This window comes from Momordica charantia (genome assembly GCF_013281855.1).
Source record: "Momordica charantia cultivar OHB3-1 chromosome 2 unlocalized genomic scaffold, Mcharantia_2.0 BLBB01000002.1, whole genome shotgun sequence".
Taxonomy (NCBI): Eukaryota; Viridiplantae; Streptophyta; class Magnoliopsida; order Cucurbitales; family Cucurbitaceae; genus Momordica; species Momordica charantia.
In genome coordinates this window covers 9180199-9207327 of record NW_028275160.1, presented here as the reverse complement: position 1 = coordinate 9207327, position 27129 = coordinate 9180199, and the positions used below count along the sequence as shown (strand labels likewise).

The 27129-nt window shown below is 36.3% G+C and overlaps 1 protein-coding gene and 2 pseudogenes across 1 annotated transcript; all 3 read left to right on the top strand.

Moving 5' to 3' along the window:
* Positions 1–1551: 1551 nt before the first annotated feature.
* Positions 1552–3055, top strand: LOC111017937 (mitogen-activated protein kinase kinase kinase 20 pseudogene; annotated as a pseudogene).
* Positions 3056–6234: 3179 nt separating this feature from the next.
* LOC111017899 (mitogen-activated protein kinase kinase kinase 20 pseudogene) lies at positions 6235–7278 on the top strand (annotated as a pseudogene).
* Positions 7279–8635: 1357 nt separating this feature from the next.
* Positions 8636–26756, top strand: LOC111017898 (DNA polymerase alpha catalytic subunit-like; the record flags this gene model as incomplete). The annotated part of the gene is given in 32 exon segments (XM_022293787.2): positions 8636–9400; positions 9961–10131; positions 10260–10343; positions 10481–10555; positions 10797–10861; positions 11419–11509; positions 11609–11797; positions 12344–12480; positions 12601–12715; positions 13598–13777; positions 13854–13967; positions 14784–14903; positions 15008–15328; positions 15452–15544; positions 22447–22565; positions 22670–22742; positions 22881–22937; positions 23053–23145; positions 23545–23667; positions 23759–23856; positions 23967–24012; positions 24329–24442; positions 24525–24608; positions 24763–24876; positions 25001–25090; positions 25221–25297; positions 25420–25550; positions 25553–25653; positions 25862–25915; positions 26003–26122; positions 26232–26306; positions 26420–26756. Coding segments are annotated over 32 exon segments (4278 nt in total), but the record flags the coding sequence as incomplete, so codon positions are not given.
* Between the last annotated feature and the right edge of the window lie 373 nt (positions 26757–27129).

The following is a 27129-nucleotide window of genomic DNA, read 5'->3' as shown; positions in this document are numbered from 1 at the left end:
GCAACCATTTTGGTCCCTGTTTATGAAGTTTTAACACAAATTTTAGGTACCATTTAATATAAAGTTATGACTACATTTTAATAAATATATTGAATATAATGTCATGTTGAAATTGTGATTAAAAAACGAGATAAAAAATCCAAATGAAAGGCCAAAATAGTCACTTTTTAAAAATGCAGGAACCAAAACAAACGTCTAAAAAATACATGAAGTAAAATAGATAGAAGTTGAAAATATGAGTGTTGGGTAACAAATTAAAGAGCAATTATATTTGGGCTATTTAATAGGCATGTGATCTTGGCCCATGACTTCCCATTTAGTGGTGTGGCTTGTTGAGTAGAAACCAGCCCATTAATTCTAAGGGATTATGAGAAACCCTAGGATTAACCTATAAATATATGGTTATGGTCCCCAATACACCTCTTGAGCTTCCCTATTGCCCATATGGGTTGCATAGTTGAGGAAGACCACAAACCACAACTTCTTACAGATCGTGGTCAATATATCTAATGGTTTCAGGTAATTCTAATCTCTTTATAGATTTTGGTTTATCCTTGGCCTTGATTGTTCTAGAATTTTATGGCTTTTGTTTTAGAATAATCATGAATTAGGGTTTATTTAATATTTCCAACAATGAGAACTAAAATTAATATTTTAAAAGTACAGATAAATAAAAGTTGTAAGCGTAGAAACCAAAACATCACTTTATCGTAAAGAATATTAATGTTACAAATGTGGGAGGTGGGATTCCAACATTTTAAGTATACAATTGGTCTAATGCAATTTTATTTTAAATAGAAATTATGGACCACTTCTCAAGATCTTTACAAGTAATAGGGCATGGTTTAATTACTATTTGAATTGCATAAATAATGACTCACAAATAAATGAGGATTCACATCTGTTGGTCCAATCTCTGACTTTTCTAATATTGTTAATCAATTGATGATTATAAAATTTGTTACTTTTAAATATTTTGAAATTATTAAAAAGATATAGACACATTTTTATTCATGATGTGCATAAAATAAAATAATATATTTTTTAAAAAGATTAAAAACGTGAGGTGCATAAAATAAAAAATAAAAAAGCATACATAATTCCTATTATGAACCAATCTATATTTATTTCTAGGTTTTCAAATGTTTTATTTTGAATTTTGTAATTTTTGATGTTTTCTTAGTCAAATGTAACCTAAAATAGGAATTTTCTTTTTTTTCTTTTTTTCTTTTTTTTTTTAATCTCACCCACAACATAAAAGAAATATTATAATTGTTTACCACGAGACCCATTAAAAATATTAATTTCATGCACCAAAATCTTTTTACACAAATACAATGTTATGGGAACTTTAAATGTGAATTGAATAAAAAAAATTGAAAATGAAGACAATATTAGGAAACTTAAACCGCGTGTGAACTGTGAATTTCAGACAATTAAATTCAGGGAAAAAAAGCCAAATCGCGACCAAAAATTTCGCTTGCTCATCATGTGCTTTAATTATTGCACAAAATACTTTCCATTTTGCAAAACCCAAATGGAAAAAGTAATTTAAAAATGAAAAAATCCCCATCTTGTTTCCTCTATAAAAGCAAATTTTAGAACTCGGGAATCAATTCAACTTCGAACTCTGTTTCTTTTCTTCTTCCCAGTTACCAAATTAAACAGAGAAATCGAATTCGCCGGAGGAATTTCAGACTTGGGGATTGTGAGATTGGAGCTTCGAATTTCCATCAATGGAGTGGATCAGAGGAGATCAATTGGGCTCCGGCAACTTCGCAACAATCAATTTAGCGATTCTCACAAAGGAGTTCGATCAATTTCCGCCATTAATGGCGGTGAAGACCTCGCCGGCCAGCTCCTCTGTTTCGCTGAAGAACGAGAAGCAAATTTTTGATCAAATTGGAAGTTGCCCACAAATTCTTACCTGTTTTGGCGATGGCTACACCATTGAAAGGGACGGGCAGAAGCATTACAATCTGTTCTTGGAGTACGCCAATGGCGGAAGCCTTGCAGATAAAGTCAAAGCCCACGGCGGCGGGTTGCCGGAATTCGATGTTCAGAGCTACATGGCGGCGGTTCTTAATGGCCTGAGATTTATCCACGAAAATGGGTTTGTTCACTGCGATATAAAGCTTGCGAATATATTGACGTTTAGCAATGGCGGCGCGAAGATCGCTGATTTCGGGCTGGCGAAGAAGGCGGCGGCGGAAACAGAGCAGAAATTTGAGTGGAGAGGGACTCCTCTGTATATGTCGCCGGAATCTGTGAACAGCGGCGTGTATGAGCCGCCGTGTGATATCTGGGCGCTGGGTTGCGCCGTCGTGGAGATGGTGGCCGGAAAGCCGGCGTGGAATTGTAAGCCGGAAACGGACATCTTCGGGCTAATGATGCGAATCGGAGCCGGAGACGAAGTGCCCGACCCGCCGGAGAATTTGTCGGACGACGGGAAAGATTTTCTCCGAAAGTGTTTCATCAAGGATCCGACGAAGAGATGGACGGCGGAGATGCTTTTGAATCACCCGTTCGTCGTCGGAGGCGGCGATACTGTTACATTGAAGGAGACAGAACCGCCGGCGGCGTCCCCTCGTGGTCCGTTCGATTTCCCGGAATTTGGTTCGCTGCCGTTAAGCTCCGACGAGCGGTGTTTCACGCCGGCGATTGATTCGGGGTTGGATTTTGCACCGGCGATGAGTACGATCCGGCGGCTGGTGACGGAGAAGCCACTGGATTGGTCGGTTTCGGATAGTTGGGTGACAGTGAGGTGAGGTGATCAAATTTTGTGGCAGAGCAGAGGGAGCAGTCAGAAGGTGAAAGTTGAAGAAGTTTTTGGAAGATCTTCAACGCATCGGACGGTCCTGATTCAATTGATAATTTCTTTTTTTTAATTCACAATTGGGCTCTGTTTTATTTTGTTTTAATTTCTGTAAATGAGTAGTCAGCTGATTCGACGGTGCTGATTTAAAGCATCAGAGTCAGATATTACTTAGTGGTGTAGGAATTTGTACAATATAGTTTATAATTTATAAATATATATATACACACACTTTTGTTACAATAAGGTTCATGGGTTTTTGGATTCAAGAATAAAGAATTTTCACAAAGAATAAATAGTTGCTAACACATTTTGGTCAAAACAGAACATAGCTGAGTGATAATTGACATATATCTCAAATTAAGAAATTGTAAATTTGATCCCCCACCTCATATGCTATACTAAAAAAGAAGTTACTAACATATTCTATTGGATCACATTCAATATGGTCTAAGATTAGGTTATTAAGATTATGGACCTTCATTTTTTAAAAGAATATCTAAGAGAAACTCGTAAAAATGAGCGGAAAATATAAAGCAATACATACACGAGTTGTTACATTATATGAGATTTTTTATTTATTTTAATGATGTAACTTGTGAAAAATATTGAATTAGTATATATGTTTTTTTTGGATAAAATAATTAGTATATAGGTCGTGCTTGTGCAGTCGATAAAGAAATTATATAATAGCAACTTGTACTAGAGCCCCTCTGCTATGATCCACAGGTCTAAACATCAAATTGCAGTATTATAATTTAAATTTAATATAAAATATATGTAATATTTTTTTTAGTTTTTTCTTTAATTTTATTATTTTTTATTGGTGTTAAAAATAAGTAGAAATTAATAAAAAAATATTTTAACTTTTAGTAAATTATTTCTAAATCAATTTCTTGCACAAACAAATTCTATAAGACAGGAGAAATTTTGATTTATTATTTCAAGCTTAGGCTTAAATAAAAGATAAGATAGATAGGACATGTTAAGAACCCTTGAGAGTTGGATCTAAGAACCTTGTTAATGAACAAGATCCATAGAATACAATCCCAAAAACCCCGAAACCGATTAAGGAATCAACCCAAAGAAAGTAAAAATCGGATTACCTTGATCATCAAATATCTCAAGGCAAAAAAACCCGCTCCTTGTTTGAGATCCGAATCACTCCACAAGCAAGATAGATCAAGTGTCACTTGAATAATCCTAAACATGCAAACTATCACTATATTACAAAATACATTAGCTCTTGGCTAAAAGAAAGGGTCAAAAGCTCATTTCATTTCATTACATCTCAATTCTATATTCTATAACATGACATACATGGCTATATATAGCCACCAAAACAGACCTAAAGTAACATATGGGCATTTGAAGGATTGGAACACTTAAGTTCATCGATTGACATAAACAACCATTAACTAATTGTAACCTAAAAAGTAAATGAAAAGTCTTAAACCTGAAAATACTTAAAAATACACCATAAATCTGAAAATTAAAGATCAAATAAGCAAATCAAGAGTTTTGTAACCATAAAGGATCAAATGAAGCCTCATTTAATGTAGCATGAACTTGAAATCCATAATTGATGCCTTTGTCTTGAATGAAGCTTGAGTTGACTTGTATTTGATTTGAATATGTAGAAGATTCATATCATTCTCCCCCGCTTGGAAAGGATTCGTCATCGAATCTAAAGGATCTCCTTGTAAGGCAAATTTGAAGTCATGTGCATCCCATGATCTTACTCTTTTGGATCACCCTTTACTTTGGAGTTCTGGTCATGGATGTATTTGGAAGTGAAGTTGAAACAATGTTTCTTATATAGCCCCCTGGTCTCGTACTTCACATGTGAACGGTATTTCCTCATTTGAGAAGCAATCTTTAGATCTAGCTTTTCAATAAGCATCTTAACACCCTGCAAAAACTCAAAAGAAAAACTTGGCACAATTGGTTTAAGTGCACCCATTAGAAAGCAAGTCCTTGCATTTAGAAGTTCTTGTATGTGTCGTTTTGAAAGCACAACGATTCAATCCGCACAAATTCTTGTAACCGAACTATTTGCAATATAAATCTCCATATGTTCCTCTATTATGTTTGTCTCATACTTCTCACTTTTGTCACTTTCGGTCTCTAATTAACATGGATCAATAGAGATTTCCACACTTTCTTTGCTGGTTTCCACAACTTGTGTAATGACCTCACAATTGGAAACTTCAACGTGGAGCGTAGGATGATCTTCCTCATGTTGAATTGGTTGGTCATCCTCATGAGGCATAGTACAATCTTCTTCTATTTGAACGAATTGAAAAAAGAAAGATGATGAAATGAATTTTTTTTTCATTATTCTTATAGTTTATTGGTCTAAAGGGACTAGGATTAATTAAGAGATAATGATTTCAAATTTCACGATGTCCACCATATTAGGAATTAGTAATTCCTATCCTATGTGTTCCGACACCAAATGTTATAGGGTTAGGCAGTTGCCAGTAAGATTAGTCGAGGTTTGCGTAAGCTGATTCGAAAACTCACATATATAAAAAAATGAAAAGAAATTTTAAAGTCTTTTCTCGTTTACCATTCAAATGATGGATTGTATTTTAAATATTTTGATTTTTAATAGTTTAAGTTATAGATGTTTTTTTTCTTTTTGACACCGATGTAGTTCTAATTTTAAAAGTTTCAATTTAGTCCTTACGTATTGGTTTTGGTATCTATAGTTTGATTAGACCCATAAACTTTTATTTCGTATCCATAGTTTGGTTAGACCTCATATATCATTCCTAAACTATCTTTTATCAACCTAAAAAAGCTCACTCCTTTCATTATATTTTTTCACTCCAACATAAAACCTTAATTTAGTCGGCTAACACAATGAACTACCTAGAGAACATTAGCTCATTGTCGTGTAAAGATAATTTTTGAAATTTAATTAAACTCCATGAATTAAATTAAAAATTTTAAAATCATGGAAATGAAATTAAAATCATGCCGAATAATTTGTAATTCAATATTTTTTAAACTTTAAAGATAGAAACAAAAGGATAGAATGATAAAATTTAAAATAAAAAATTTCTAATCTATTAAAAGATATAGATAGATGGGTAGAAATTAGAATTCGTTTAGAATATGAAATCATATTAAAAAATTTAATCCCAATTTAAATTCGTATATTTCATAAAAGATAAGGAAACTTAAATGGCAACGGCCTAAAATCTCGCTTGACGATCATCTGCCATGATTATTTCTCAAAATCCTTTCCATATATTAAAACGATCTTCGGCTTAAGCTTTGTTTTATCTATGGAAGCAATTTTCTGAACACTAATAATTTCCAGAACTCCTTCCCAATTTTACCTTGTTCGCCAAGAAACCCAAAACAGAACAGAAAAAGAAGAAGAAAACATCACTCTTCGAGTTTCATCCATGGAGTTGGAATGGGTTCGAGGGGAAGAACTGGGCCGCGGCAATTTCGCGACGATCAATTTAGCAATACCCACAAAGGGGTTCGATCAGTTTCCCCCATTAATGGCGGTCAAGTCCTCTGTAGCTGCATCCTCTGTTTCCGTTTCGCTGAAGAACGAGAAGCAAATTTTGGACCGAATTGGGAATTGCCCACAAATCGTTTCTTGTTTTGGCGATGGATTCACCATTGAAAGAGATGGGGAGAAGTATTATAATGTGTTGTTGGAGTACGCCAATGGCGGAAGTCTTGCTGATTCTGTCAAAATCCACGGCGGCGGGCTGCCGGAATTCGATGTTAGAAGATACACGGCGGCGATTCTTCGGGGGCTCCGGCATGTTCACGGCAATGGGTTTGTTCACTGCGATTTGAAGCTTGCGAATGTGTTGAATTTTGGCAATGGCGATGTGAAGATTGCTGATTTTGGGCTTGCCAAAGTGGCCGGAAAGAAGACGGCAGCGGAAACAGAGCAGAGGTTTGAATGGAGAGGGACTCCGATGTCTATGTCGCCGGAGACTGTGACCGGCGGCGAGTATGAACCGCCGTGTGATATTTGGGCGCTGGGTTGCGCGGTCGTGGAGATGGTGGCCGGGAAACCGGCGTGGAATGTTCGGCCGGAAACCGACATTTTCGGGCTGATGATGAGAATAGGAGTTGGAGACGAAGTTCCGGAACTGCCGGAAAATTTGTCCGACGAGGGGAGAGATTTTCTCCGGCGGTGTTTCGTAAAGGATCCGAGGAAGAGATGGACGGCGGAGATGCTTCTGAATCACCCATTTGTCGCCGGCATTACTGTTACATTAAAGGAGGCCGAACCACCGATGGAGTCGCCGACCGGTCCTTTCGATTTCCCGGAATCGTTGCCGACGTGTTCCGATCAACCTTCCGATGATTCCTATTTTTGTTCTTCTACTGTCTCGCCGGAGACGATGAGTAGGCTGCGGCGGCTGGTGACCGAGAAGCCTTTGGATTGGTCTGTTTCGGATAGTTGGGTCACAGTTAGGTGAGGTGAGGTCTAGAGACTAATTTTTTGTGGTAGAGCAGAGGGAAAAATAGTTTTTAGGAAAAGTTTTGGAGATGGTGAAATTTTAGTTACTGTAGATGAAAGTGAGAAGCTGATCATGGTTTGTTCCACAGTTCCATGTCATGTATATAATTTAACTGTTCAGTTTTAGTGTTCAACTATAAGTTCGTTTGGTCCATAGGTTTCAAAATCGTATATTTTTTGCCATTGAGTTCTAACAAATAGGTTTTAATAGTCTATCTACTAACAATTTTGCTAAATCTCTAAGGAAAAGATGGACTAGGTTTGTATGGTGGTTGGTGTGGCAAATACGAGAGTTGGAAAATAAATAATGTTACACAGATATTAGATCAATTTGACTTAAATCCTATTATGTGAGTGAAACCGACCCATCATTTTTTTAGATTTAATTGTTTTTAGCATAAACAAAGATCATTTTTGCACATTATGAGAGAATGAATCGACTCATACAACTGAACACAGGTTGTGTTTAGTGTTTATGGATTAATGAAATATTGGACGGTCATTATCGCGATAGAGTTTCATATCACAGTAATCATGATGTAACATGATATGAGGACGAACACCGTGATATAAACCCTATCGTGATTATACTAAAAAAATAAAGATCGCGATATTCATAATGTGATCGTATTACCAAATGAGTTCTTGCTTAAAGTTATCGAAAGAATTAAAACACCATAATCTTAAACCATATCATGGTTTTGTCCAAAGATACTGATGCACTATTGCGATCGAATGGAAGAAAACTTCAATATTGTGTTAAGATCACGAGATGATCCATAAATAGTTTGTTAATATAAACTTATGTGTTATATATTATTATTTTATTAACATATTTGAGTATGTGGACATGTTATGTTACTCCCAAGAAATAAAAATATTTGAATTTTGCTGATGGATAAGTTGAATTTCCTAAGTCAAGTTGAATTTTGAATAACACGTTCATGTGTTCAAATATATTTATATAGTAATAATTTAATAATTGATAAGTGGGGCTCGATATTTTCATTAGTACGAGAGGACTTAATTTATGGTTGAATGGTAGTTAAAATTTAATATATAATCACAGTGGTAAAATAGAGTTTTAACTTAGTTGTAATTTGAAGGGTGAATTACACTTGAGGATTATATCTATTAATATATAACATATATTAAGAAATTCGAACAAAGAATCCTATCGTATAAAAATTTAATATATAAAATATTAAAAGATTCACCTTCTATAAATAAACCACCAATTCTCTCTAACTTTTTAAAAAAATTTCATCTCTTTCTTTCAAAAGTTATCAGCAGAGGCAGCGGTTTTCAGAGAGTGAAGAATTTCCCGCCACATTTTCCCAAATCAAACGGTCTCAGATTCTGCAAACTTATTCGCACCAACAAAATCCAAGTTAACATCATCGCCGTCGAGGTCAATGATGGGGAAACGAAAGCTTTCTTCGATGTTCACTTCGTCGATCTTCAGGAAAACGAGTAGAGACGATAAGGCTAAAGGTTCAGCTTGTGACAGTATCGTCGATGATGTAATTGCCGAATTTGCGCCGGATGAGACTGACAGAGAGAAGCGTAGAAAGGGAAGAATCGGAGCTATGCCGAGGACTTGTGCGCCTATTCCTGCTGTGAAGTGCGAGGGATTAACTGCGCCGAGTCTTAATTTGATCGGTGGATATGAATTGATTAAGGATACTGCAAATGGGAACTTTGAGGACATGCAGGATTTAGATTTTCAAATAAGTCTGGATCCGATTGTGAAATCACATAGTTTTTCGATTAAGGAAGATGTAATTGAAGATAATATGCCTATTATGGTTGAAACATAGGCGGAATCATTATTGAAGAAGGAGCCGGTTTGTGCGCTGAATGCTAAGATTAATGAAGAAAACAACCCGGCTTTGAGTGCTGCTGCGGGTTGGCGAGCAGTGAGGAGCGAAGGGAGCGAAAATGTTGATTCTGCTGGAGAAATTTCTGAAGAGAAATTCAATATTGATATTGACACAGACGGCTCTCTTCCTTTCTATATAATCGATGCGTATGAGGAGCTCTTCGGTGCGAATTCGGGCACTGTATATCTATTTGGCAAGGTGTTACTAATCATTTCCCCATCAATTGCGCTATAATTATTCGAACATTTGCAAAATCACACTATTTGATGTTGTATGGATCAATGAAAAAAATTAACTGATCATTCTTTTTATAACAATGCTCTTTGTTCTATTTTACTAGGCAAGCACGCTGCTTAGCTAGATTTGGTGCTTTGGTATTATGCTAAACTTGTTTGTATTCTGGCTGTTCTATAATGTCCCGTGCAATCCCAATGAATGTTTGAAGGGAAGGTGGTGGAATTTCAAGACTTTTAGATTGTCATTCATAACTATTAAATTGTTAAATTCTTATTAGTTCATAAAACATATAATTTGTGACATCCCTCTATTTGATCTCTTGTGCTGCTGAACATTCACATCTTTTTATCATTGAAACCTTTGAAGTCAATATACAGTCTACCTCTAGGTACTTAGACATTTTTCTTTCCCTTTTTTTCTTTCTTCCACTCTCTATTATCTTTGATACCAATTAGAACTAAATCCAGATAAAAGGAGTGATCTTCTTGGTTGACTTTGGTCACGTATCATCTTGTAATTAGGTCAAAGCTGGAGATACGTACCATAGTTGTTGTGTGGTGGTAAAAAACATGCAAAGATGTGTATATGCTATTCCAATTGCCTCTTTTCTTCATTCGGATGAGGTGTTGAACCTTCAAAATGATGCTGAACACTCCCATCTTTCTCCTGCAGATCTGCATACAAAGTTGCAAGTAAGTTTATCCACTCTTGTACCTGAGTATGTTGTGCTTGTTATGCTTGTCATCCTTTCTTTTCTCTAAAAGCATCATTTATCTTGCATGCTTCTATTAATGTGTTTTTATGTACTTTCTTCTCTTAGGAAGTGACCACTAGACTAAAAAACGAAATAGCTAAGCAGTTACTAGATCTCAATGTTTCAACATTTAGCATGACTCCAGTTAAGGTTTGCAAATTACCTTTTTGTTTATTTTGTATTAGTCTTAATGCAGCTGTACCATGTCAAATATTATTTATATTTAAACTACCAGTTTATTATGTATACTTGAGTACATCAGTATTCTTCTTAAATTCTCATCACAGAGGAAATATGCATTTGAGCGTCGTGACATACCTGCGAGAGAAAATTATGTGATTAAGATCAGTTACCCATTTAAGGTATAATACTTGACACACGAATGATATTTGCAATTTGAATTATGATTTTCACTTTTCTGTTTTTTAGTACAATGAGATCTTGAACACCAAAATTTTCAGATCATACTTCTTAGGAGGTTAAAGTTCTTAAAGTTGCCTTATGGAGGCACACGTCTCTTAGTTTTGTTTTTATTCTTTATTTATATATTTATTGTTACCCCATTTTGAAATTATTGACGATGGTTGGTTAAACTTGTGATAGCATCCCCCACTTCCTACTGATCTAAAAGGAGAATCATTTTGTGCCCTCTTAGGAACGCATCGCAGGTATAAATATCTTGGAATGGTCCTTTCACCTTTCCTGGCATATTACACATCTTTTTTTACATTCTACTTTTAGTTTTCCTGTCCTCCATTCAAATATCAAAGCATTTAAACTTTCTGCAATATGCAAAGCAAATGCCAAACAGGAAAATCTTCTTGCTTATAGCCTATGTTAGATATGTTTTGCATGTTTTCTTAATATTTAGATCTTGACACCTGACTGACTTTGGTGATGGGGTGTAACTTGTACTTCATAAATAGAATGAGAACTTGGAACTGGCTGGCAAAAGCCAGTGCACTTTGTGTTTCTCCTTATGGGAATTTTCCAGTTCTTATCCAAACATTCTTGGATTTTATTGCCTAACTTATTCTAAAAGCTAAAGTTCTTTCGAAGAAGCCTAAGAATTTAATAAAGAAAGACATTGAGGTTAATATCCTAAATTGTTACTCTTAGTTGTAGTGTTTTTAAGTAATATGTTTTCTATCAACTATATGATCATGTGCGTTCAGAATACTTTTTTTGATGAAGCAGTGATAATTTAACATGTTAATGCATACAGTGCCTTGGAGCTTCTCCTCATTAAAAGGAAAATAAAGGGCCCCTCCTGGTTGTCAATTTCAAAATTTTCTTCCTGTCCTGATTCTCAACAAGTAAGATTGCTTAATCCTATCGCAGTTTATTTGACTCATAGGAAGCTTTTATTTTCACACTGTTATAAATGCTAATACTATGGTAATATTCTTATGAAGGTGAGCTGGTGCAAGTTTGAGGTGACAGTTTACTCTCCAAAAAATGTTCAAATTTCAACTTCGTCAAGTAAAACTTTGGAGGTTCCTTCTATGATTGTCAGTGCAATAAATATAAAGACCATCATTAATGAAAATCAGAATGTCAATGAAATTGTGTCTGCATCTGTTATATGCTGTCAAAGAGCAAAGGTTAGTTATTAACTTTTGTCAATGCTGTTAACTCTTTTTTTCATGTTTCTGCTGATGTGACAATCATTTTTTTTGTTTTATTTGAAAATGTGAGTCAGAATTTCCAATCAGCTTACAAGAATGTTGACCACTGATGGGTAATTTACTCGATACGAGTTACAATATTTATATGTCCTAGAGGATCATGGTCTACTTGATAGGAAGTATACTTTTAGTTCAATTGCTAAATCTTTACAATTTTTTTTATAATTATCTTTATGCCAGAGTAAGGATTATGGTATGAATTTGATACTTGGATGCGTACAATCGAGCTTTGTTAGTGAAGTCAATTTAAGAATGAATGAGATGAGGAATTGTAGCTAGGCGACTGCTCATATGCTTGGAAGTCTATCTTCTGTAGTTAAAACTGTAGCTAAAGTATTGGTCATTTTTAAAAACAATTATTAGCTTGTTTTAACTCTTAAGTATACAGAGATTTAACAAAGTAAAGAGAGATTATTTTGCTTTATTAATTTTTCTAACATCAGCTACTGCTTGACATTTCAGATTGACGGTCCCATGCCGGCCACAGAATGGAAAAAACCTGGTATGCTTAGACATTTTACTATCATCCGTAAGCTTGATGGAGGCATATTTCCTATGGGATTTAAGAAGGCTGGATCAAATGTTTTAATCTGCGAGAGGTTATTCATTAGTACTGTCCTGAAATTGTATTCTGTTCCTTGTAGAAAACCTCTGTTTTTATTGAAAAATTATAATATTAATAGTGTTATTAAGGTTTAATTACAACTGTCCTCTTGCAGTGAAAGGGCCTTGTTGGATGAATTAATGAGTAAATTATACAAATTGGATAGTGATGTGCTGGTTGGACACAATATCTCTGGATTTGACATAGATGTTCTTCTCCATCGAGCCCAGGTAGAATTATCAAGTAATTGATATGATCAAAGTAACAAGTAAATCTCTCTCTCTCTTTTTTTCAAAACAAATCTTTTCAATGAAATTGTTAAAAGTTAGAACCATCATTACGTAGCCACAACCCCTTGATGTGTAAAGAAACGTCTCCAAGACCCCACAAGTAAGAATGTGAACATAACATGCAATCCCCATCCCAACAAACTTAACACTCCAACCACGATGAAGAAAAAAAGTAAAAAAGCAGAAGTAGAAAAGAAGAAGAAAAGAAAAGATGGCAACCATGATCCATGACACGATTTAAAACATTAGATGTTCCTTTTTGAAGAACTCTTTTGCCTTTCGACGTGAGCTTCCTGATCAATAAACCCCTAAAGAAAGCTTCAACAACCTCAAGAAATGAAAGGTTCTTGCCTTTGCTACCACAAAAAGGGGTATTCACTTCACTTGCTCGACGAATCTTTGAAAACCAAGCAAGAACTATGTAATAGTCACTTTTACACCTTGCTAAGAATCTTTCAAGCTTCCTTTTATTGTTATTTACTCCAGAAATTACATTGTCTAACTCTCTGTTTCCATTGGTGTTTTCCTTTTCTTTTCACTTTGATTAATACTAATCTATTAACCTTAATTTCTTCAAGTAGTCTATGAAACTACTCCAAAGTGAGTGTTTCACCCCCAAACTATTTCAAAGTAAATGCTTTTCATTATGCATCTAATTTTAGTACGTGGATTATTCATACATAATAATTGTCATACACTGCTCCTTAGATGATCTCATGGAAGTATGCTACTTCTTAGATGTGGTTCCTTGTTGCCTTGGTGACTAAATGACTAATGAAAAGATATGCAATTTTACTTAGAAGTTTCTCTATTATATTACAGTTTTGCCGAGTACCAAGCAGCACGTGGTCCAAAATAGGTCACCTTAAGCGGTCTGTTATGCCTAAACTTGGAAAAGGAGGGAGCATTTTTGGGTCTGGAGCAAGTTCAGGAGTCATGGCTTGCATTGCTGGTCGACTTTTATGTGATACATACTTATCTTCCCGTGACCTATTGAAAGAGGTATACTATTTGTGTTGAAAATATATTAGTGTCACTTAATCATTTGGGTTTTGAAGTCTTACTTCTCTTCTTCCAGATTAGCTATTCTTTGATAGAGCTATCAAAGACTCAGCTTAATAAGGACCGTAAGGAGGTTACTCCACATGATATTCCAAGAATGTTCCAAGCATCAGAGTCTCTCATGGACCTGGTGTGTTGACGATTCTATATCCTACATTTTGGTGCTAAAAGTATCGTACTTTTTCTCACTTATTACAATTTGAATAAAATAGTAGTAAATATTTTGTTCTGAAGAGGTGATAGGTTATATGGTCTCGAAGTGATGATAGTGTTATAGTTCTCTTGCATTATGTTTAAAAATATTAGTGAAGTCATCAGGGATATGCTAGCTAGTCTGTCAATGATTGTGGCCTCATACCTTCTTCCATATAAGTACTTCAGTTATTTTTATTAATCAATGGCTTGAACATGGTAGAATATTCCATAGCCTAAAATATTATCAGCAGAGGATTTTTAACCCCTTAACTCAGACTCATAGACACGAGTTCAAATTTACCTATGCTGCAGAAACATTATTAATGCTCAAAGTCTTGACACTGTGAACTTGTGCCTGAAATAGATGAAAGTGGAGAAAACATTCTCGTTTTGTATCTTATGGTTTTCTTCAATATCTGCAATAGTTAACTTTTTATTATTATATGTGTACCCTCATGTAATTAGATAAAAGATTACAACAATGAATAAAGATTGCAACAATGAATGTCAGCTACAAAAAGGATGTTAGGTCAAGTTTCTTAAACTATTTAACTTTTTGCACCAATGGTAAACTAAAAGTTGAAGTCTGTCACACTATTTGGATCTTCAAATTTTATTTTAACTGCATTATTCTCAAGATGTTTTAACCTCTCAGATTTAATATGGTGAGACAAATGCATAGTTATCATTGGAACCCATTCTTTTATTTAAGTATTGACTACATTATTCTCGTGATGATTTAATATATCAGATTGAATATGGCGAGACAGATGCATGGTTGTCATTGGAACTCATGTTTCATCTAAATGTTCTTCCTCTAACTCGTCAGCTGACTAATATCAGTGGTAATCTCTGGGGAAGAAGTCTACAGGTAAGCCTCATTGGCATATTTCATCTTAATCTCATCCCACAATTCAACTATGAAGTTATAAGGAGAGTTTTACCTGTCTAAATGTGATATACGTACTTTTTCAGGGTGCTAGAGCCCAGAGAGTAGAGTATCTCTTACTTCATGCATTCCATGCCAAAAAGTATATTGTTCCCGACAAGACTTCATCTTATATGAAGGAAAAAAAGATGGTAAAAAAGAGAAGGGTTCATGGTTATGAGGAAAAACATGTTTATGAATTTGATTTAGATTATGTAAATGTAGAATTTGCTCCCAATACTGAAAGTGGAAAAGGCAAAAAGGGATCCTCCTATGCAGGTGGGCTAGTCTTGGAGCCAAAACGAGGTTTATATGATAAATATATATTACTTCTGGACTTCAATAGTCTGTACCCTTCCATCATTCAGGTTAGTCTGTTATTCCAGTTAAATGTTTGTCAACTCCTTTAGTTATATTTTAAGCATGGACAAAGTATTCTAATTTTAATCCGTGTGCCACACTTGTGAACGCTGCTGTCCCCAAACAAGCAGGAATATAATATTTGCTTCACCACTGTAGAAAGATCTCCAGATGGTCTTTTTCCTCGTCTGCCATCTAGTAAAATGACTGGAGTTCTTCCCGAGGTAAGAAAATATCCTCAAGCCTTGGGGCGTTATTCTAACCGTCTCAAATGATTTTGTTCCTTTTTCTTTTCTTCTCTCTTCTGTTATTTCCATGGGTTACTGGTTTTTATTTTTATGCTTGAAATAGTGGGTAATGGGTAGGAACTGGAAATGTTGTAATCTCTATGGCGATCAAAATTAGGTTATTGCCATAAACTACCAATAAATATGTTGGACAAATTCTAAATCATGGCCACCACCATATTGGCTATTGATATGGATTATGACAACAACTTCTCAGTCCTCGTATCAACTGGGGTTGAAGGTTGTTTTAACGTATCCTCCACAAGCATCTCCAATGATTCTTAGGGTCGCATTGTCCCATTTGTCCAGGGGAAGATTCCAAATTTTTAACCAACCCCCATGGGAAGGGATCATGGGGCAAGCATTGTAGTAATGTTGGTTAAGGTTCTTAAATTTCAAGTGGAAACTTCCGACCCTAAACCCTAAACTCTCTCCCGCCTTGATCTGATGGAAGCTTCAATTAAAGTCAAACCAAATCCTTTTGGACTTGTCCGAGCAGAAATTGGAATTTCCCTATCACCCACTAGAAACATAAAGATCCAAATCGACCCTTTTCCAAATCTGAGATCTTTTTGTGGTACTCTACCGGAATCCATGGAATTATCCCCGTCGGAAAACTCACTGACCAGACTCAGATGTCCTCCAATGAAGGGATTTTGGGTGCTGCCCCAAATGTTACACTCATTGGGATAAACACTCCCCCGATCCATCTTTGTCTAAACAAAAATCCTTTGCTGAACCTTGTGACCCATCAACATCTAAACACTACCCTTCCCCATCGAGTTTAGTACTACCTAATCTGTCCACTGACCTTATACCCTTTTGTCCATCACCCTATGAAACCACATCCCCCAAAGCAATCATCCCACTTGCCTAAAAGCCTTCTGACATCTACCCACCCCTCGGATACAACACATCCCTGCACTTTGGACCATTTCCCTCCAACACCTCCCTTCTGCCTCCCACCCCTGACTATACCGCAACCTACTCCTCATCCTTCCCCTCTCCCAAACCCATCTCTCCTCCTAGATGGGCCAAAAATAGCCGTTAACATCACTGAAAAGGAAACCTTCCTTATCCCTGGTACAAAGCACCCCACCAACCCCATGTTCTCCTCTCTGAATCTGACCAATGCCTCTCTAGACCCTATCCTTTTTCTTCAGAACCCCCCTCCTCTACTACCTTTGATCAACCCCGTGGACAGCTTTGTCCCTACTACCTCTGAGCCCCTCGAAATTCAGCCCCCTCACTTGTTTGATCCCACCATACACCCTTCGGAGTATCTACAGGTGGTCATCCCTTGGCTCTGTACTATGGGTATGGGCATTTACCCTATTCCCCAAAAAGTCACAAAGAAAATGCTCTCTAACAGAAAAGAGAACCGGGGAAAAAAAGAACTTGCTGGCCTCGTATCAACCATCAACTATGACTTTCACCAAACCAAGAATTTATCTAGCGGGTCTACCACTTCTCGATGATTATTGTCTCTTGGAATGTAAGGGATCTTGGCTCATGGGACAAACGGGCCTTGATTAAAAGCCTCATCAACAAGCACAACCCTACCATAGTCATTCTCCAAGAGACAAAGCTGGAAAAGATTGACCGCCTCACTATTAAATCTCTTTGGAGCTCTCGGGATATCGGATGGACAGCTCTTGATGCATCTGGCACATCATAGAACATCACCATGGGTCTACACACAATAACCATCCTTATTAATCTTTCTGATGGCTTCAATTTTTGGCTTATAGGGGTCTACGGGCCCACAAGAACAGAAGAGAAAGCTGGTTTCTGGAACGAACTGATGGACCTCTCGTTTCTTAGCTCGAAATTTTGGCTATTGGGGGGTGATTTTAACACCATCCGATGGTCACAAGAAAAATCTTCTTATTGCCGACCGAATGGAAATATGAATGGCTTCAATTCCTTCATTGAGAGAGCAGAGCTACAGGATCTTCCACTTACAAACGACCTTTACACTTGGTCGGATTTTGATTGACAGGTTCCTTGCCACAAGAGATTTCCTTTCAAAGTTTCAAAATGTCGCAGTTAAGCGACTTAACTGTTCGACATCAGATCATTATCCCATCCATCTCTCTTTTGGATTAGCAAAATGGGCCCAACCCCATTTTGGTTTGAGAATGTTTGGTTACAGCACCAAACCTTTAAACCTCTTGTTGAATATTGGTGGCAAAATACCCCCTTACGAGGTTGGCCAGGGCATGACTTTATTCAAAAACTAAAGGAGCTAAGATCAGTTACTAAATTGTGGAACAAATCCACTTTTGGTAGCAAACCAAAAAGGAACCGATCTTTATAAGGCTATTTGGAAAACAAAGAGCCCGAATAAGGTCGGGTTTTTTGTTTGGATCATCATTAATGGAAGATTGAATACGGATGAAGTTCTTCAAAGAAGGCTCTCGGTTTTGTGTCTACAGCCATCAATATGTATGTTTTGTCAAGAAAGCAGGGAGAATCTGATCCATATATTATTCCAATGTCCTTATGCATTGCACTGTTGGTTCTTGTTATTTAAAGAGTTCAATCTCTCCTGGGTTTTTAGCAACATAACAGTGGATAATATCCTTCAACTACTCCTAGGCCCAATCCTATCTTCTCAAAGTAGCTTGCTGTAGTCAAATGGTGTCAAAGCCTTGCTCTATGAGATTTGGTATGAAAGAAATCTCAGAATTTTCAAGGATCGTCGCAAATCTCCATTGGATCATTTCAGTTTGGCTAAATTCAAATCTTCACAGTGGAGCTCTTTGTCACCTTTGTTCGAAAACTTTTCTCCCTCATTTATTTGTTACAATTGGGGAGCTTTTACTTTATCTCTTAATGTTTGAGCTTATCTTGTTTTTTCCATTTACTTGTAATTCTCTTTTCTTTTCACTCTTTCGAGAGTTTGTATCTTTGAACATTTTCATTACTTTTCATTAATTCAATGAGAAGCTTGTTTCTTGTTAAAAAAAAAAAAAATCCACTTTTGGTAGCATCAACCAGCAAAAGAACCTCCTACTATCTGAGCTCGCTATCTTGGATAATATAGAATAAGAAAAGGTTTACTACACCCTACACAACTCACACAGAGGAGATCCATCAAAGCAATATTGCTTTCTACCGTGGCCAAAGAAGAGATTCTATAGAGACAAAGATGCAAAGCCAATTGGTTATAAGAGGGAGATCTAAACACTTCCTTTTTCCACAAAATTGTGGCGGCAAAGAGGAGGAAAAGCACCATTATAGAAGTTCTTTCTTCAAAAGGCACCAGCCTCCTGGGGGAGGATGAAATTGTTAATGAATTTCTTTCTTTTTTTGACAAGTTATACACAAAGAAGGAAGGCACTCGTTTCCTCCCCTCCCCCCTCAATTGGAACCCGATAAATGCACAACAAAGTACTGATTTAGAGAGACCTTTCACTGAGGAGGAAATCTAGAAAGCTGTGAATGAATTGGGAACAAACGAGACGCCTGGATCGAATGGCTACACGGCCGAATTCTATAAAATTTTTTGGAACACTGTCAAACCCGACATCATGAGAGTGTTCCAAGATTTTTTTAAGAATGACATTATTAATGCAAGCCTCAATGAAACATACATTTGTCTCATCCCAAAAAAGGTTGATGCAAGGAAGGTTGGAGATTTCCGCCTCAACAGTCTCATTTCGTGCCTCTACAAGATTATTGCTAGAGTGCTCTCTGAAAGACTTAAAGGTTTGCGGCCCCACACTATTACAAGAGAGCAATATGCTTTTCTAGCCGGAAGACAAATCCTAGATGCTTCTCTAATAGCCAAAGAGCTCATTGAAGAATGAGATAGGAAAAAGAGAAAGGGAGTGGTCATCAAACTCGATATTGAAAAAGCTTTCGACAAAGTTGATTGGGATTTCCTCGATGAGGTCTTTACTGCCAAAGGTTTTGGCCACACATGGAGACGGTGGATTCGGGGTTGTCTCTCCTCTGCAAATTACTCCATCATTATTAATGGTCGTCCCCAAGAAAAATTACTAGAATCTAGGGGTCTTAGACAAGGTGACCCACTCTCTCCCTTTCTCTTTTATCATGATTGTTGATGCTTTTCGTAGACTAATGACCCATGCTGCAAGCAACAACCTCATAAAAGAGTTTGACATTGGAAATCACTCCTTGGCCATCCATCACCTACAATTTGCTGATAATACCATTCTCTTCTCACCATTTGATGATTCCTCCCTTATCAATATGTTTAACATCATTAGACTTTTTGAGGAAGCATCCAGACTCAACGTAAACCACCAGAAATCAGAGATCTTGGGGATAATCTTGAGGAAGCTGATCTTAATACACTAGCCACCAAGTTTGCTTGCAAAATTGGCTCCTGGCCAAACACATACCTTGGCTTACCCCTACATGGAAAGCATGGATCTATCTCCTTTTGGGATCCATTGATTGACTTCAATCATGGAAGAATTCCTATCTCTCCAAGGGAGGCAAACACACTCTCATCCAAGCCAGCCTAACAAACCTCCCCACCTATTTCCTTCACTCTTCCCATTGCCAACAAAGGTAGCACTCTCCTTGGACAGCATCTTATCTAGCTTTCTTTGGAAGGGTAATAGAGAGACAAAGGGACTACACCTAGTCAAGAGAGACATTATGCAAAAACCAATTCATGAAGGAGGCCTCGGTATCACTAAAATGAAAACTAAAAATCGTATCCTTCTCGCTAAATGGATTTGGAGGTATTTAAAAGAGGAATCAGCTCTTTGGAAGGATATATTGAAGCCAAATATGGCAAAGCCTCTTGGAACCAGCAACCAAATTCTATATCCAATCCCACTGCAAAAGGACCATGGAAAACCATATTAAAAACACAGAATCTGATCTATGAGCGGCTGGCATTTATTATTGGTGATGGTAAGTCTATATCCTTTTGGAGGCAACCTTGGCTGTCTGATGAGCCCCTACAACATACCTATCCTCTCCTATTCTTTCTATCTTCGAAAAAAGATGCTCCCATATCGGACCTGTGGACAGCAGAAACATCATGTTGGAATCTGAGTTTAAGAAGGAACCTCAAGGATACTGAAATCACGGAATGGGTAGCCCTTTGTCATCAGCTCACAGATGCTCACTTGTTTACATAAATAGATTCTATCAGATGGAGACTAGAGCCAAATGGATCCTTTTCCACCATATCACTCACTAGAGACCTCACCCAACACCGTCCAGCAGCCCCAAACAGTCTCTACAAAGCAATCTGGAAAGATAGTTGTCCAAAGAAAGTGAGATTCTTCCTTTGGGAACTTAGCCACCGAGCCATCAACACTAACGACAAGCTTCAAAGACGGCTCCCCTACCTGATTATCTCCCCACAATGGTGCTCCATCTGCAAAGCTAACTTGGAATCACAACAACACCTCTTTGTCACTTGCACCTTTGCAGCAAATTTTTGGAGATCCATCCTCAACACCTTTGATGGTCCACAGCCCTACCAATTGACCCCCCTCTTCTCATAGAATACACTCTCGTCGGGCACCCCTTCAAAACTAAAAAGGCTATCCTATGGATGAATTTTGTTCGAGCTTTCCTATGGACTATTTGGGGAGAACGGAACCAAAGAACCTTCAATGATAAACCACAACCTTATGAGAGGTTTTTTGAAACTATTGTTTACAAAGTTGTCACTTGGTGTAAGAACACTCCTTTTTTTCATCATGATAGTTACACTTCTCTATTAGTTAATTGGAAGTGCTTCATGTAACCCTTCTTAAGGGCCTTTTGTAATTTCATACATCAATGAAATTGTTTCTTTCACAAAAAAAAAAAAAAAAAACTGGGGTTGAAGGTTGATCACGTACAATCATAATGATTCTTTTTCAAAATATGATGTATGCACTTTTGAGATATGTTAAATCCTTTGCATCAAGGGAAGTTTTGTATTTGTATTGTATTATGTAGTGGGTGTTTGAATGGAGGTTAGAAAGGAGTCAAAAGAAAGGGGTACTATCTGAGCTTTTATGGAGGATGTTGTTTTTAAGGGCAGGGGTGTTACCAAATTGTGATTTGGTTTCGGGTTTTAAGCTTTTAATTATATCTCCAAATAGGAATTTGCACTTTTTTCTTTTATCAATGAAAGGTATTGTTTCCTTGTGAAAAAAAAATCGTGGGCACAATTGGGTTTTAAGTATGGTAGTTGTTACAATTGCACTCATAGACTTTCAATTATAAAAATTCAACTCTCAAACTTTATAAATGAAAAAATTAGACCCCTAAACTTTCAATGGTAAAAAATAAACCTTTAAACTTTCATTAATATGACAATTGCACCACCTAAACTATCAATTGTAAAAATTAACTAGCTTTGAACGATAATGGAAAGCCTTTTGTAATTACTAGGAACTAGTAACTATACTCACCAGCATGTCTTCAATATGTCTTGCATTCATGAGGGGCTGCATGTCTAACTGAACCACAGAGCAGATGTAGGATAAAGAAATGTACCTTACCTGCATTTATGTTGTAGAATATTGACTCATAAGTAGTGCTTCATTTGCTATTTTGCTTTACTGTATCGACATTGTTAGTTGCAAAAACTCCTGGATTCTTCCATGTGATGATTTAATAAAATTTTATTATGCATAGGAGTTTCAATCATGTGCAATTGCCATTATATGAGGTTAAAATTGTCTTTCTGTAGCAATCTCAGATTCCAATATTATCTTTCCTTTTTTTCTTTCTCTTAAGACAGAGTTTGCCCCAAGAAATGGTTAATGCATGCCATGTAACTCATGTCCATTTCTTATATTTTTTTGCTTCTTGGTAGAAAGATGGCAATGATGCACATTTTCTTTCTACAGTTGCTAAAAAATCTGGTTCAAAGGAGAAAAACGGTAAAGTCATGGATGAAAAAAGCATCTGGTCTCAAGCTCCAGCAACTTAACATTCAGCAACAGGCACTGAAGCTTACTGCAAACAGGTATTTTTCTGTTATGTTTATTTTTAAACCTTCCACTCCATACATCTTATACACTAATCATCTATTTCATTGTACACTTACATGATCTTGTGACGGTGATGCAGTATGTATGGATGTCTAGGGTTTCCTAATTCAAGGTTTTATGCAAAACCACTAGCAGAGCTTATTACTTCACAAGTAAGGGAATTAGGTTGCTTATGCTGCAGTTCTAATTTTTGCCAATTATGCAAAAGAGCAACCTCCCATCTTCAGTCTTCCAGCCAAAAAAAAAAAAAAGAGACTGCATAAACTTGCATGTAACTTACTATTTTACAGGGAAGAGAAATACTGCAGAGCACCGTTGATCTTGTTCAGAATAAGTTTAACCTAGAGGTCATAGTTGAACACTGAAATTCACAAACTATATAGATTTCCCAACGTATGTGCATAATCTTAGAGCACATCCAAGTACTTTGGTCTCATGAATAGATTATCTTCCACATGACAGGTAATTTATGGCGATACTGATTCAATAATGATCCATAGTGGACTGGATGATATTGGCAACGCGAAAGCAATTGCAGCGAAAGTTATACATGAGGTGGGGTTGTGCGATCTGATTGAATTTTTCAAAATATTTATCGTATAAATTATGTTGGAAACTCCCATGATTTAAGATCTAAGCCTAATAAACTGCTCTTTCATTTTTGTATCGAATTTAGCTATCTAATGTATAAGAATGTATAGTAATTAAAAAAATGTTCAACACCTTATCTGGGTTTTGAAAATTTCTCTCGTGCAATACTAGAAAATAGTTTTAAGTTCCATCTAAACCATTCGTAATATACTGGAACGCTTGTATGTCACAACACTAACAAGTGCCTATGGTGTTGATCAGACAACTGAAGAATTTTGATCCATATAAAATATCCTTTGCAAATCTTTCCTCATCGTCTCAAGTCACAATGCGAGGTATTTTTTCCTGTTTTGCTTTTCCTAGGTCAACAAAAAATACAAGTGTTTAGAAATTGATCACGATGGTCTGTACAAGAGAATGCTACTTCTGAAGAAAAAGAAATATGCAGCTGTAAAGTTGCAGTTGAAGGATGGAATGCCATATGAGGTGACTATGCTTTACTTCCATTTGCTCTATTGGTTCTTTAAGGAAATAAATGGGAGCTAGAGCACTGTCAAAGTTGACTTCATATGTACAGGTTATTGAGCGAAAGGGTCTTGATATGGTTCATCGTGATTGGAGTTTATTATCAAAGGAATTAGGTGATTTCTGCTTGAGTCAAATATTGTCTGGAGGGTATGTAACGTTTCCGATAGAGAATTTTATTTGTTATTCTAAATGGTACATCATCATTTAGAAACTGCATTAATTTTTCTCTTAACTCCCCTTTTTCCTCATGCTTATAGGTCATGTGATGATGTTATTGAGTCAATACACGACTCTCTTAGGAAGGTAAAAATTGTACCTTTCATGTTGCAACTTGTGAATACTTTATTCTTACAATCAAGAAAGAGTTTAGCTTGATGCTCAGAGAGTTCCTACAATTTAAACCAGGCCGCGGGCTAAAATTGGCAATGATCGTCAAACGACTCTGCAAAATGTGGACACGTAAACAAATGACATCCCGCATGTGCACACACTAAAAACTGAAAGAAATAAAATAACCAACACTGCTCAGTACAGGGGAAAAATAATAGAAAAATGAGCCTTTTGAGGTATGTAATTATAGATAATTATTTGGGATTAAAGGTGTGCAAATTTTACACAGATACAAGATGATATGAGGAAAGGGCAAGTAGCACTTGAGAAATATATCATCACGAAGACATTAACCAAGCCACCTGAAGCCTATCCTGATGCCAGAAACCAACCACATGTTCAAGTAAGCAAATGCTTAAACCACTGCCAAATTATTTTATCTACCATTACTTTTGTTTTGAAGATGATGTCTGTGTAATGGACAGGTTGCACAAAGGTTAAAACAAATGGGTTATTCTACTGGCTGTTCTGTTGGTGATACGATCCCATATATAATTTTCTGTGAGCAGGTTTGTACAAGTGGTTTTTATATTTATTTCCTAGATATGATACTATAGCTGTGATTATAACTATTTTATTTGGTGAACTCTGAAAGTTGGAAGAATATTGTTACTGAGATTATTCTCCTCTTCATTTTTTTCTTTGCGCTGCTTTTCTGGCCAGGGATCTACTTCTGGTGGTTTTACAGGCATTGCTCAGCGGGCTAGACATCCTGATGAACTTAAAAGAGAAGATGGAAAATGGATGATTGACATCGATTACTACCTGTCGCAGCAGGTCTTTTTTTTTTTTCTTTTTCTTTTTCATGTTTTACAACTTTTAATTGCTTTGCCACGAATAATCATGGTCTGTTGTTACTGTCATTCTAATGGTTTGATATTTTCGACCTATGAACGAACAGATTCATCCTGTGGTCTCTCGTCTGTGTGCCTCAATTCAGGGCACAAGTCCAGAACGATTGGCTGACTGTCTGGGGCTTGATTCATCAAAGGTAAAACATAGATCCTACTAACTAGAGGAAAAAAGAAAAAAAAGGAAAAGGAAATAAAAAGTTGAGGGTTTCCTCACTTTCTAATATTACATTCACACTTCTGAGGTACTGTGTACTTAATTATGTTCAGTTCCTAATCAAATCAAGTGAAGTTTCCAACAGTGATGTCTCCTCTTCCCTCCTGTTTTCCGTTAGTGCTGAGGAAAGGTAATGATTTGAATTGCTAAAACTTCACACAACTTCAAACCAATCCTTGCATTTCCCTTGGAAAGTTATTAAATAAGTTTTATTTGGATTCTAAAATAACAACGTTGCTTCACCATTTACAGGTATCAGAGCTGTAAACCACTGGTACTAACTTGCCCCAAGTGTTATGGTATTTTTGAAGTTCCTACTATATTCAGTTCTATATACAAGTCAACATATGGAAAGCAAGAAAGTCCAATGGTTGATGAACCTACAAGAAATTTTTGAAATGTCCAAAATGCGAGGATTTGTTATGGGTTCCTGACGAAGCTAATGAGGGTAGGGGTGGAATGACTCCTGAAATGATTTCCAGCCAGGTAAGTGCCTTATGAGCTGAAATTTGATGCTATCTTTTCCAAACAACAATTAATCATGTTGCTCTTTTTAGAAAACTTTATATTAGGACAGCTTAAATAATTCTGGGTCAAATTTGGTGTTACCTCGTAGGGTGGGATCTCAAAATTTGACTGTATTGTTATGCGCCTCTTTGGCAATCTCGTAACAATATCCAAATTCATGTTACAGGTAAAAATGCAAACAGACAAGTTCATTGCAAAGTATTATCATGGCTTAATGATGGTAATTTACCTCATAGAAAACATTTTTTGGGGCTCATATATAGTTAGTGAAATGATGTAAATCTCACAAATGTTTTGAATATTATAGTGTGACAAGGAAACCTGCAAATACACCACTCGTGCTGTCAATCTTCGACGTGTGAGCGACTCCCAGAGAGGAATTCTCTGCCCAAAATATCCTCAGTGCGATGGGCGTCTCATAAGAACGGTATTACATTGTCTATTTCTAAATGAGTATGGATATAGTGATCCTTTTACATATTTTGATCCCTCCCTAGAGTTATGCCTCTAATCATGAATGCCCCTCTGTATATCAGTATACTGAAGCGGATTTGTGGAAGCAGATTTGTTATTTTTATTATGTGTTGGATACTGAATGCTGTATGGAAAAGGTTATTCGCTTCTTTCCATTCATTTCACATTCTTTAGTTGAGACAAAGCAGCCTCTATTCACTAGTTAAACAATGTATGAAGATGTTAATATTTTGTTGGCTTTGTACAACAGTTGGAGATTCGTACAAGGGTAACTTTAGAAAAAGAAATGGCAAAAATTCGGCCATTGGTCGAATCAGCTGCATCAACAATTAAAAGGATTCGAGATCTCAATGCATATGGTCGGGTGAAGTTGGAAGATATTGCGGTTAGTTTGCATATAGCACCAAATTATGCATGCCCTTCTCTACATTGTGTATAAATGTCATATGGATGAATACTCTTAATAGGAAATCAGGTGGAGTTTTTTTTTTTTTTTTTATTGTTGCCTTCCACCATTTGAGATGTTACATTATATGTAACTTTGGTTATTAATATAAGTAATTAATTTATCAAAAGTGTAACTAATTTAGATTTTGAATGTTGCCCTTCTAGGAGATTGAAATTTGATTTTTTTTTCTTTTTTAATATTTATGACTAGCTATAGTTGTCTTTATTCTTAGATGAGATTCTTTTTCGATTCATTTAGTTGTGTTGTATGCTTTCAATTAGTTGGATTGGAACAATTTATTACCAAGTTAGAGTGTTTTTTGTACACTCGATTTTGTGGTTAGATTTGAGTACTTTTGTCATTGGGCAAGAGTATTTCTTTGACGTTATTTTAAGTATTTTATTAGTTGAATCTTGTATGATTTTTTGGTTGGGTGAGATATTAATTGCAACACTTACTCAAATTTAGGAATTTTTTTAATATTTAAAGTAGTAAACTTTGTTGATGCGTAG